Source organism: Sus scrofa, chromosome 6 (assembly GCF_054392235.1).
Source record: "Sus scrofa isolate SSC_HxYL_T2T_F1_AM1 chromosome 6, Sscrofa_HxYL_maternal_Yorkshire_Landrace_v2.0, whole genome shotgun sequence".
Taxonomy (NCBI): Eukaryota; Metazoa; Chordata; class Mammalia; order Artiodactyla; family Suidae; genus Sus; species Sus scrofa.
In genome coordinates, this window is record NC_139388.1 from 134,077,820 (window position 1) to 134,092,054 (window position 14,235).

At 31.7% G+C, this 14,235-nt stretch overlaps 1 protein-coding gene across 8 annotated transcripts in view; it reads right to left on the reverse strand.

Moving 5' to 3' along the window:
- PRKACB (protein kinase cAMP-activated catalytic subunit beta) overlaps positions 1-14,235 on the reverse strand; it is a 118,589-nt gene that overhangs the window by 43,270 nt on the left and 61,084 nt on the right. For 4 of the 8 annotated variants that reach the window (NM_001444740.1, NM_001444737.1, NM_001444741.1 and 1 more), the window contains 1 exon segment: positions 1,377-1,438. In NM_001444740.1, coding sequence (NP_001431669.1) covers positions 1,377-1,438 — 62 coding nt within the window. 8 annotated transcript variants of the gene reach the window in all.

Below are 14,235 nucleotides of genomic sequence, written 5' to 3' on the forward strand. Positions count from 1 at the left end.
ACAACACAGAAGCAAAGAACTGGAGGCATCAATCTATTGAATTTGTTGCTGCCACAACAAAATGAAAATTACTAGGAACAAATTATGTGCTAAATAGCACCAAGTATTGTTGACCCATTTGTTTAATAGGTTTTCATTAAAAAGGTCTCTATGGAAATCTCAGAAAAAATATTTCCAAAGGGCAGTCTGTACAGTGTTAAGCTTGGGAAAAATGTGATGCAATATGATTCTTTTATAAGTGAGGAATTTGGATAGTTACTGGAATTCACCATAGTTGGACTTAATCTCTTGCAAATCAAACTTTGCCTTTGGAGACACATCATAGCTTCTCATTTTTTTCTTTCTTTCCTTCTTTCTTTTTTTTTTTTAGGGCCACATCCATGGCATATGGAAGTTCCCAGGCTAGAGGTCAAATTGGAGCTACAACTGCCAGCCTACCCCACAGCCACAGCAATGCAGGATCTGAGCCGGCCTGCGACCCACCCCACAGCTCATGGCAATGCCAGATCCTTAACCCACTGAGCGAGGCCAGGGATCGAACCTGCAATCTCATGGCTCCTAGTCAGATTCGTTTCTGTTGTGCCACAATGGGAACTCCTATAGCTTCTTATTGAATCACAGAGAAAGCGAATAACTCTAAGTTTTTACTTATAAAACTTTTCATTATACTTTAATTCCTTTACCTAATAATTTTATATCGCCATGCGATTCTAGACCAATACAGAAAGAAAAACTCCTTATAATTCTGATTAAGGGGTTAATAGTTAATTTTTGTTTTTATCAACATTAATGGATTGAAGTGTTTAATATAGTTCCCAACTAAATAATGTAAATAAACTTCATTAGTAGACAAGAGAATATCTTTCTGTTAGCCATTGCTTTTCATATAAATATGCCATCTTTTTCCGCCTCCCATAATGTTTCATGTTAGATAATATCTAACTTTTTGTATTCACTGGAGTAACTGTGTTTTCAATTACAGGTCATGCTCTGAATCTTGGTAGTGATGGACTCTTCATAAAACAACATTTTATTTAGGAATAAATTTTTTTAGTGAAAAAATATCTGGAATAGGATTTCTGTACTAGGAAAAAAGATTTTCAAAATTTAATATATTAAAGTTTATTAATTATTTATAAAAATAGGTTCAAAAAGAGTTGTGGTTTTTTTTGGCAAGTAGATGGTTCTTTTTATATACAGCAGTTTCTAGGTCTTGTTTTAACATCTGAAGTAGGACTCAAATTCTCATGTTAAGCTTATATTCATTCATGCTCTTTGAAAACCAAACTTTCTGAAGTAGAAAATTACTTAGGCAAGAATCATAGTTTTATTTAAAGCCAGACTTTTAAATTATAGACAATTTTAATGTTCCTTACCGGAGCAGGATTCTCCCATTTTTTTAAAAAGTCTTCTTTGGCTTTGGCTAGAAACTCTTTCACTGAAAATATATTAAAAAACAAGAATGAATTTCAACTTGTAAGAATATTTGTATTACGTATATAAACATATAACACAGACTTAATTAAGGTTGCCATGAAATGTGTATTCACAACTGTGATAGACTACAGAGCTATTTAGTTTCTCTAAAGAATCAGCAAACATTTTCTCAAGTTTCTAAGAATATCTAATACTGTTCTATATGGAGATCATTTTGATAATTTCAAATCTAGTAATAAAAATACTGTTCCTGAAAACACACCTGAAAGTGATGAAGAAGCAAATCAATCTAGGTCAAAATACTGACTGTAAATAAATAAATAAGCTAGCGGTGATAATATCAGAGCCTTTAAACATAAGAACTGAAAACATCTGGATAATGTGAATTTGTTGATTTGTGGAGTTCAAATATAATTGATTTTGATAAAAGACTGTTTTCAGGTATAAGGATTTATATTATTAGATTTGTGTCCTTTCTACTAAAAACAGAGAAGGGAAAAACCACACACTAACACAAAGAGTAGCCACAAAGACTTAAAAACAAAACAGAACAAGCCACAACCAAAAAACCCAAGCAGCTTAAAAATCTCATTCTAAATCTGGAGCAAAACTAAATGCCTGAATGCCTAATTTAAAAAGTAAACTAAAGTAATTCAAAACCAAATATTTATATAGTGATCAATAATAGCCACATAATTTTATAGAGCTGTGGTTTGAAGCTTTAGTTTTGCTAAATATTGAACCATTTAAAAGGATTCCTCCTTTTTATTGTCTTCCCACAAAGTTATTAACAATGACTTCTATTTACAAAACAGCTTTAGGATTTTAAAAACTAATAGGAAAAAAAATTCCAGGGAGATAAAATGGCATTAGCAAAATGCTTGTTACTATAATTAGGTATGAGAGCAAAACCTAACTATACAAGAAGTAATTATTTTGGTTTTTCTTTTTGTTGGGAAAGTTTCCAACATTTCTCTGATATCTGAATCTATAAATAAAGAAGAAAATAGCAGAAAAAAGATTTAAGTAGTGTTGAAATAGTAAAAGGCTAAACAAATGGCACAATGGCATTTACTTCAGAAATAATAATATTGATAAAAAGACAATATTAAAAGTAGAAGTGAGGGGTTCACAGATAAGATCATCTAATGATATAGTAGTACTAAACTGGGGTGGTTTAAAATATACATTTTAATTTCCTCCTTTATCCCCACTGATGTACCTTTAGCAAAACACTCTTAAATGAGAAAGCTGTTGGGATTCTAAACGCCTTGATATTTCAAAATGGTCATGACAAGCACCAATAGCAAACATTAGTTTTTATGTAACAGGAGTGTGCATTTCTGAAGATACTATTTTACTACTTTATATAAACTGTCACTTGTATTTTGCTGTAAAATACTCTCAAAATATCCATTTTAGAAAATTTGAGAAAAATAATTTTTAAAATTAGAATCTTACCATTGTATGACAGTCTCATTCACCAAAACAATGAATCAAATAATTGCACCTAATTATGCAAATATGATCTAATTCCTCCTGGAGGTGGTTTGGGGGTGGAAAATTATTACATTTTCTTTGAGTTTAGAATGGTTCAAGTCATCCCAATTTTCTAAAAGTTAATGTACTAGTTACAACTAAAGAAGAGTGGTTTTATAAGTAAGATTTGCCTTTGCCTTTTCTTTTTGCATAGAGCAGACATATCTGCACATGGTGCTGACTGCAAATGACAGCTATAAAATAATTAAAAACATAATATATTACTAAATACAAATGCGGCTTTTAAGAAACAACTTGTGATTCCCAAAATATACCTCTGATTTCTTTTGAAAAAATATTTTTAGTTATCTTCTATTTATAGAACTTGCACATCAAGTTGCAGTATAAATTCTCCAGATGCCTGCATGAGTATTGATACTTTGGAGACATGAAAGTGAATCAGGAAAAGAAAAAAAATCCCTAATATCCTATTTCAGCTTCTCTTGTCACTTCCTTCTAGTTGGATCTTGAGTGAAGAAAAAAAGTAACTAGTCAAAGGAAGGACTGGCAGTATCTGCCTGAGATGATAAGTTGAAAGAAAATTTCCTTTTTCCTGCTTGGCGAATGAGCTAAAGGGAAAATTTGAGGTACGACTTAATTTCATGCACTAGTAGGATATTCAGGAAAATATTTGAAATACTCTTTGTACAAATAAATATTCTGAGTTTACTGTTAAGTAAAACTGTAGAAAGTAAATAACAGTTCTCATAAAGGTTTTACATGAAAATTCTCTGAAATGGTATTAAAGATGTTAAATTTTGTAAATTATTTCAACAAATAAAGAGATTCCCTTTTTGAGTAAGGATAAACATTAATTACAAGGTCATTAAACAGTTCCATGAAGAAAACTCTGTTCCTGAAACACTTTTTATCACTGAAGTATATATATATATATACACACACACACATGACATCTCCAGTTTATATATGTACTATTTAGATGCAAAGATGAACAAAACCCTTTGTAAAAATATTAATTAACCAAAGTATATACCTTATTAATGTAAACACCAAAAATAAAATATTCCACAACATGCTGGATTATGAATAACTCTAAAACAATAGGCAATCCAGAACCACATGTAATTTGCTTTTAATTTTACTATTTTTACACAGTGGTGAATTTAACTTTCTAAATGCTTTTCTCTGGCTATTTAAAAAAATTTATATCCACTGATGAAAGGTGATGGCAAATAATTAATAAAATGAGTGGTGGCAGAGAGCTGAATTCAAACATTGCAGCACATTTAATCCAGAGTTCTCTATAAAGCATATACTTGAAGTTCTCATTTTTTTTTCTTGTTGTGTCTAGTATATAAGCCATTGCTTAAATATCTATATTTAAACAAGTTAAACCACTGTGATATGCTGCAACAGCCACAGACTTTGGAGCTTGGCACATGTGAATTATAATACTGGTTCTAATACTTCTTAGTAATCATCAGTAGCTATCTAAAAAGAATCTAACAGTGATGAGTAACAAGAATCTAACTGATTAGTAGAAGGAAAATATATCTCAACAAAAGATTTTTCTGCAACTATATTTTGTTCTGTGCTGGTCAATAATGGAGCAAACCAGGTACCAAAAGAAATGAGAAGGACACACCAAAAATTAACTTAATTTCTTCCCAGAATTATAACTTCAATTATATTTATTTTCCAAATAAATTTTCTCTTCAGTTTAAGAAATGAGGATACCAAAGGAATCTATATGTTTACTCAGGGTTGGTTTGTATGAATGAATACCTATCCAGATTCATGAGATAAAGAAAGAAGAATAAAGGGATAATTTTTATGCATCTCCACAAGTACATTAAAAAAAACTTAATTCTTACCACCCTCAAAATATTTTTGAATATATTTATATATAAGATATAGTTAAAAATTAGATTACAGAGTTCATTTTAAACATTAGGAAATTTTATTAAAAATTCAAGAATAGAATATGTTATTCAGATAACTCTAAAATGCGTCACTAATTACAGATAGTAAATTTATTTATCGGGTATTTTTCGGTTCTATGTTAAACTAGATTGCTGCATATTATGAAAAAAGCATGTTGTTAATTACGGTATGCCATTATACAATGCTTGAAGGACTTTATCATTCATGTTTTATAAGAAGAGTTTAGAAATCTATTACTATACAGATTAAAACTATTCCAGGTGTTGAATTATCCAGTTTTCTCTGTAATGAGGTAAATGTCACCTCCCTCTTTCACACCTCTTTTACAATAAAAGCACAATTTTATTTAACTTTTATTGAATGGATATCAGAAAACAGGACAGAAACAAACAGAAAATAGAACAAAATAGAATATAAACTTCCTAGGGTAAATATGCAACTAAAATATTAGCTGTTTTATACAAAATTTACAACAGTGTATTTTTCTCTCAAAAACCTTTCGTTAACCTGGGTTATCGAATTTAAATGGTGTGTACTAATATTTTCTGCTACCCTGTACAATTCCCACTACTTCACAGCACTGTATTTGTTGTTTCTAAAATATCAAACAAGAAATGCAATATAAATCATTTCTATAGATAAAACTCAACATTAAACTAATCATTTCCTCCATCAACTAAAATATTTTACTAACAAAATAATTTATAAAAATAAATTTATGACGATCATAACAACTTATAAACAACTAAATAACAAGTTTTAAAGGTAATATTTGTTTTATTAAAAGTAGTTGCCTACCAGAAACTTCTGAAGAGGAGCAAGCTTGTATTCAAAAAATAAACAATAATTAAATGACACTCACAGAAACAATATATTAGCATGAAACCACCTATGTACATTTTCTAAGAAAATTATGTACAGAATAAAACATTAATGTAGAAAAATTATTTAACTGAGCATATTAAGATACAGTATTTTAAAATTACATGATAAGGAAATAAAATCAATAATTACTATTTAGTGTCGAAATAAATACCATTCTAATTTTCCTTAAAACAAAAACTTTAACTCCTCATAGTGATAGCACTAATTTTATATATATATATTTTCATATATATACGTATATATAAATATACATCCTATAACTATTGCGATGCCATTTCTGGACTTCTGTTCTTTATTCAAAACTCTACTGAGGAAAGACATTCTGAATTATAATACTTCAGTGTAATACTTCATTAACACTCTTCTGAGAGACAACTTTCAGTATTTTTACTTCTTTGGTGGTGTTTTACTTCTCAACATTTACGGAGCACTGTTCAACAGAACCATAAACTGAGCTAGACTCCAGGAACACAACAATGAATAAACATATCTGCACTATTAAGGAGATGAGAAGCTAAAGGGGAGAGAGATGAACCATTATGATGGAATGTGACAAGGACTACAACCAGGTAACTATAAAGTACTACTGTAGCTCAAAAGAGGAAATTATCGGGTAGTAAGGTAAGGCATAAAAAATGACGCAGCATTTGTGCTGAGCCCTGAAGGACAGAGTTCCTCTGTCAGATAAGGTTAAGAATGAAGATAGGCTGGGATGATCTTGAATACAGGGAATGGAGGAAAGAGCATGGTTTACTCAAGAAATGGCAACAGACCTGAAATAGCTGCAGCATAGGGTATTAGGTGTGCAGCAGCAGTAGGAGGTGAAGGATATAGGCAAGCAAATGCACCATCAGGGATGTAACTGTTTGCCATGGCAATGCTTTTCAATGTGTGGAAAGGAATGGGAGTAGATTGAGTCATTCACAATTGCTATACTCTATTTCTTCTGGGAAGTAAATGGCAAAATTACTTGCTAAAGAAAGAGGGGAGCCAGATAGAGTAAGGAGGGATAGCAGTGGGGGTTAGAGGTCTGAATATTTTAAATCTTGATGGCTATTCACTTAGGAAATAGAGAGGAGGCTGTTCCTTTAAAATTTTCTATTAGGGAAAGAGCAAGTATAAAGCACTATAAGCAATTGTTTCTTAATAACATCTTTTCTGTAAAAAGCTCAAAAAATTTTTCTTTTTTGTCCTCCCTGAGGCTTATGAAGTTCCTGGGCCAGGGCTCAGATCTGAGCCACGGCTGTGACCTATGCCAAAGTTGACAAAGTGGCGGCAATGCCAGATCCTTAACCCATTGTACTAGGCTGGGAATCAAACCTGTGTCCCAGCACTCCAGAGACACCACTAATCCCATTGTGCCATAGCAGGAGTTTCTAAAAAAAATTTTTTTAACAGCAGATTATAATTCATGGGCTCCCAAATCTCTTTGTAATTAATTTCATTTTCATTCTTTACTTAAATGAAAGCATTATTCTATTTAAGTTATTTAGTGTGTATTAGAAAGCCCAAAACAGGATGAGCATGAAAGTAAACTACTATGAAAATACCAAGTTCTATCAACAAATAACTGTACAATCCCTTCCAAAAGCTTTAGGAAGTATAAATCTAGTAGATTGTAAATGTCTGTCTTCTGCCACCTCTACTTCAAACATCCACCTCTTTACAGCTCTGTATTTGTTATTTCTAACTCTCGGGTTAGAAATGTATGTGGTATAACCCCCCCCCCCATACATGTTTTTCATACGAATATTTTCAGTAAACCAATATGAAATATTCTAGTTGCCTCAAAATACCTCATAAAAACCCAACTTATAGCAACAAAGCAACAAAATTATTCTTAAAAAGTGGTTTCCTACCAGATGCTTCTGATGATTTGCGTGCTTGATCAAAAATAAATGAAACAGATTAAATAACACATAAAGTAACATACACACATCAACTTATTGATCTATATATCTTCATTAAATAGTCACACATAGGAATATAATGAAAAACATATTCAAAAGTGTTTTAATTAATGATTATAATTAACTCTTTGTATACATATTTTTTAAATTAGACAAAATCCTACTCTGGAAATGTGCTAATGACATAAATTCTATCCCTTTAATTTGACAAGCAACAGTGTTCACTTTGCTGAAGAGACACTTCATTTGTTTCACCATATTCAGACATGTTCAGTCAAAGCAAATTCACTGTAACCTTTAAAACGATAGTGGGTTAAAAAAAAAAAACTTCAATTACTACAACTGTATTTGTGCAGTTCAGTGGATGGGACCATGCCTACTTTTGTTTTCCAAGATATTAATTAGGCTTGCACAAAGTCACACATGAATGAGTGGTTGGGAATTTAACAGGCAATAAAGGCTACACTTCCTATTACTGTAAGACTACTTTTACTCTTCTTTCCTCTCATGATTTTTTTTATTAATTCTGTATTATATATCTTGGTTACAAGTGAACAATATAATTGACTTTCACTACACTGTAAAAAAATTTAAAACTTTTGGTGAGACATATATATGTAAATGGTCAAATTATAGAAAGAAATATTAATTTATTTGACAAGTATTTACATGGACAGATGGATACACCGTGAATCCACATAGTGTAACTCATTCACAACTAATCATACATACATGCTTTCTCTTCCACTGGCTCTCTCAGGATGCTACGGACTTTTAGGCCATCCGAGCCATGTTTGATTAAAGATGTTCCCTATAGAGTTTTGTAATAAAACTTAAACTAAATTTATAGTCATAAAACTAATGAACCAGGTGATTTTTTAAACACTCTTTGAAATGCACTTTACTTCCTAAATTGCTAAGGGTTTTACTCAGAGGAATATTACCACAATCATATGCTAAAAATTTTCAATCAGTTCTGAATTCAAATATTGTCTTGTTGCCAGACAGTATAGAGCTAGAAGTGGATCCATAGATAACAGGGTATGCACGTTTTCAACTTAACTAGATAGTAAGTGGCTCAATAAATGGTTGAGCCAGTTTACACTATCACCATATCCTTCATGACCCATATACTCAGTAAAATGTTACTGTTTAATTTTGACTTTCTAATTTTTGATAATCTAATAAATATAAATTATATCTTCTTGTTAAAGATTAAGCAAATATTTCTCAGTAGAATTCTATAATTTTTTCTTTTACAGGTCTAATTACTCTTTTATTATATTTATTCCTAGGTTCTTTAGAGCTTTGCTTGCTATTGTAAAAGGGAGATTTAAAAAAAAAATGACCATTTGTTGCTGATAGCACATATTTGATATTTACATACTGATCTTACACGGCAGACTCTCTTATTAATTCTAAAATAACATTGGTAGATTCTTTTGAATTTTCTATGTAGACAATCACATATCTGTGAATAATAACAATTTTGTTCCTTCCAACTTTTTCCTGTCTTATGTTGCAGGTTATGACCAACAGCACAATGCTGTATAGACACAGAAATGAGTATCCTATTCCTGTTCCTAACTTCATGGAACATGTTTAACTATTCCTTCCCATACTTTATTTGTAAAGCTAGACTAGAATAAATTAAGGAAATTAAGAACACCTCTTAAATTCTTTGATTTTGTACAAGATTAAAATTTTTGTTCTTTCTGAACTTGATTGCAAAACTGTCTAGTCCTAATTTTGTTATGTTCTGAATAAAGGTTTTAATTACACTTAAATTTTAAATAGATATAATTCTAATCAGTTCTTTGAAAAGTCTTCTCCATGACTAACCTTTGGCTCTGAGGGTTTTTCATTTTCTGTTTCACTGATTTTTGCTTATGTTTCTAATCATTTTCTTCTTCTTTTGATCAACTATGAGGTACTTTCTCTAACTTTTTTACTTGAATACTTACATCATAAAATGTCTTCTACTTTTCCTAATAAAAGCATTTAAAAATTTGTCTCTAGGAGTTCCCATTGTGGCTCAGAGGCAACAAACCTGACTAGTATCCTTTGTTCTGCTCAGTTGGGTAAGGATCTGGCTTTGCTGTTAGTTGCAGGGTAGGTTGGAGATGGTGTAGGTCCCAGACACAGCTTGGATCTGGTGTTGCTGTGGCACAGGCAGCCAGCTGTAGCTCAGATTCGATCCCTAGCATGGGAACTTCCATATGCCCTGGGTGTGCCCCTAAAATGCAAATAAATAAAAATGAAAATTTGTTTCTAAATCTACTGTTAGCTATACCCCACAAGTTTGGACACATAATTGAATTTTAAATGAGTTATTTGTGTTACCTAATTTTTTTTTTAAATCCTCAAATACGACATTTGGGTTTATTTGTTTAATTAGTCTTTTATTACTGAAAGTAAACTTAATTGCTTTGTGGTTGGAGATCACAGCCCTTATATCAATTCTTTTAAAATATTTTGAATATGGGTTCACATAATCAATTTTGTAAGTGTTCTATATACCCTGTATATTCTCCAATTACTGGGTGAGAATTCTTTACATCCACCTATAAATCTTATACAGTTATAATTTTTCCTTTTGAACAGGTTCATTTTGTTTTATATACTTTGAGGCTCTGTGAGAGATGCATACAATTATTTTTCTTATATTTCTTTTTTATATGATTATTAATTTTAAATGGTAGTTTGTATGTGAAAATTCTACTCTCTGACATTCTTGGTGGGGGTCTAATCCTGTTGTATCTGCTGAACACCATTTGTTGCAGGGCTGTGTGCATGTATGTGTGTGTTGGGTATCTATTTTGATTTTGGATTGTGAACTCAAAGTTCAGTGGGGCTTTATCTGTGAGAAATCTGTAGGATTTGATTTGAGGATATGTTTTGTATTAGCTTCTGCCTGGCACCTGGTAGATATTGCTAGCCTGAAACTGTTACTATAAGGTATTTTATTTTATTGGTGATTCTTAGACCACACAATTAATACATATTAAAATGTGAAATCTATTGAAGGCAAAGCAATAGATTACAAACTCTCAGGAGAAGCATCCTGCACATATGCACATAAACTCCTCCCCCTTCCCCAGGAATCCCAGCCAAGAAATACAAGCTTCTTTATTCTTTCTGTGTCAGTGGAGATGTTTTATATTTTAATCTATGTTTTCACTGAGGTTATGATCCTCTGAAGATCCTGACTTTATATAGGGGTCTACGAAATATCAAATTGAATAGATCAAAATGAAAGCCCTTTGGTCACCAAGGTATGAAAATTTCCTCAGGGTAGTCAAAGTGTGCTCCTCCTAAAAGCTCTAGTTTTCACTTACCACTTGACTTTTTGCACACTGGGGATTTCTATTATATTCTTTTTTTTTTTTTTTGTCTTTTTATATTCTTGTAAGTTCAGTTATTCGTTTAAAGGGATGCTTGCTATATTTTATTCAGTATTTCTACGTGCTATTTTGTCTTTGTTAACTTTTGGTCTAGAAGGATTTTCAAATTACCCAGTCTCCAAGTTTTGGATTTTTTTTTTTTTCTTTATAAGACAAACTCTATATCAAGCTATACGATGCAAAGAGACCTGAATGTCTTTGGAATTCATTTTTTTTCATCCTAGTAATTCAAAACTTCCATCAGGATATATTTAGGTACCACTGTTTTTGTTAATCTTTGTCAAAACACAATTAGCTCTTTCAATATACACATTTAAGTTTTTCTTCAACTAAGTTTCCCTGAATCATATTTTTTATTATTGCTTCTGTTCTATTAGTCACTGTCTACTCTGAGAGAATGCTATTCATCCAATTTGTAGAGTTTCCTACTTTTATCTAACATAGCTTTTACCTCTTTTTACCCTTGTCCATTTTCTCTATATCCCAGTAGGTTTTATCAAGCTACTTCTTTATATCATTAACTTACATTACTGCAGTGATTAGCTTTCTTTTCATGCTAGTCTCTTGTTCTATCTTCCTATGTTTCATATCTTATTTTGGATAGTTCATATTCACTCAAAGTTTTTAGAGAATTCTACAGAGATGCTATCCATAATTTCTTATTATAAACCCTCCCCTACAAATATTTTCTAAATATAAGGTGATTATCTTCCTCTTGAAGGCTGTGAGCTTATTCTTCAGCATAATCTCTTTTACAGGCTCCACATTGTTGCTTTTCTTGTTTATCCATTCATGAACAATGAGAAGCCTTTCAAAACTTTACAAATGCTCCCCCCTTGCCAAATAAAGTAGATCCTCCCACCTCCTATTTGGGTATGTCAGAATCAAAAATGAGAATGGAGCCAGGACTACAGGGCTCCTTACTGGTAGTGAGCCCACCACAAGAGGAAAGGGCCTTGTATATCTAGAAGAAGAAAAGCCACTTTCTCAGCCTGATTAGACTAACAAGTTCCTGGTTTTCCCACTATCAACTGTTTTAGAATAAGAGTAATCATCAGTGTTGGATCTTCCACTCATCTCTCCCATGGTCTTTCTTAAAACCTCAACTATCAAAGTTAGTAGGGGTAAACTATTTTTATTTCTTTTCCATGAAGCCAAACTACTCAAAATAAAACAGTTAAATTTTGGCATCTGATCTTCAAACTGATACTGTATATTTCTAGGCAGGTACCCTTCCTTAATTCCAGAACTGATATATTGTTTCCCAAATTTTGAGTTCTTAAATTTTCAGTCTAGAAAAAACAGATCTAGGAAGGGGAATTAATCAAATACTTTTGCTCAAGTCTGTAACTTTCCTGTAACTCAAAGCATGGCAAATCTCCAGAGATCTGCCCTAACTACAGCTAGATCAATCAGAGGTTTTGTTTGGGATTTTGATATAATGATGCTCATTATGTACCGATAAGCATATGAAAGAAAAGGAAAGAAAATCAAAATATACAACAAATGAAAGAAAAATGTTCAAATATGTAAAAAATGGATATGTTTTAATCATTCATCTATTCCATAAGAACTTATGAGCTCATTACGATGGGGCACCAGGGAAACTGCTAGAAATATACAGATGAACAAGGTACTATCTTTGACTTAAGGAGTTCAAAGGTTGGAGACTGGAAACTGACATGCAAACACATAATTTCAGTATAATACAAATAATTGTCTAATTCCTAAGTTTGTTTTGGGAGTACAGAGGAATCATCTAATTCTACAGAGTCAATGATGAAGGCACTGAAAAGTATAGCTGGTTTTCAGAGTTTTATGATAAAAGATATAAATATGGAAAGGTAGCAAGGGATAATACATAGTTCAATATGTCTAGATCAGAATTTTATGAAAGTGATGCAGATAAAACCAGAAAAGCAGGTCACTGATCCTGTATGTTCCACTACGGAGTTTAACCTTTATCTTAGAGACAATAAGAAGTAACTGAAAGTTTTCATATTGAGTTGCAGTTTTAAAATGGCAGCATGGAAAACAGTCTGCACTGATACAAAACTGAAAGCTGAGACCAGTGAAGCCGTTGCTGCAGTAGGATTGAAAAAAATAATACAGAATGATTGATCTAAAAGCATTCTCAAGCGCCAGTGAGAACGGAGAAAATTAAGTGATTTTTTGAGATGTTTAATATAAAATCAATAGAATTCTAATTAATGCCTGAGTGAATGTCTGGGGAGTAATAAGTTAGGAATGACTACAAGGTTTCTGTTATAAGTTCCTGCATTGAGAGTGGGATCATTAACAGTAATCAGAATGAAGGAAAAAGGAATATATTTGATAGGGAAAGAGAAAATTTACTTTTGCACTGAATATTCAGGTGACAACTGAAGATGGAGGCATGGATGAGATCATTCAGAGATAATGCAGTATTAAAAAAGGACCAAAGATAGATTCTCTGAGAAAACTATTCCAGAAAAAGCTAATATTTAACAGGCAAGGAAGGAGAAAATAAACACTAAATAGCTTTTTAACTAGAAAAGTACCACATACACATAAATCTCACATGTATAGCTATAAACTTAGATTAAAAGGTCTAGTGTTTGCTTAAATTTTTACAAATGAAACCACACTTCATTTGAAATTTTCCACATTTTGAAATGGCTATGGCATTTAACCACTTATGAGTAAAATTAGTTGAAATTAGACAATCCTGAAAAAGTCAGAATGTTTACGCTGACTCTATAATTAATTCCTGTGGTAGAAAAAGCAAGGGCAGACCAATATGATCAAGTACATCAAATAATATGTGAATAATCCATGGCTTTCTTGAAAGGAAAAAAAAGGTAATAGAGAAGCAGTAACAATTTTCTTCTGCTAAATCCAGCACATCCAATTGTAAAACCTCTAGAACACATTCGAAGAGAAAAAAAAAAAAAAACTGTCTGGATTCAGACAATCCAATATTTTAAGTGTAATAATGAAGTATATTCAGTTTTGAAATCCAAGAAATCCTAAGAAATATTAAAATGTTGATTTTGTAATATTAGCCCAAATTTAAAACACTAGACTGGAAAGATCTAATAGAAAAGTAATAGAATATTAACAATAACAATTCTTAATGTATTGCATGTAAAAATGTTCTTTTAACGTCTAATATT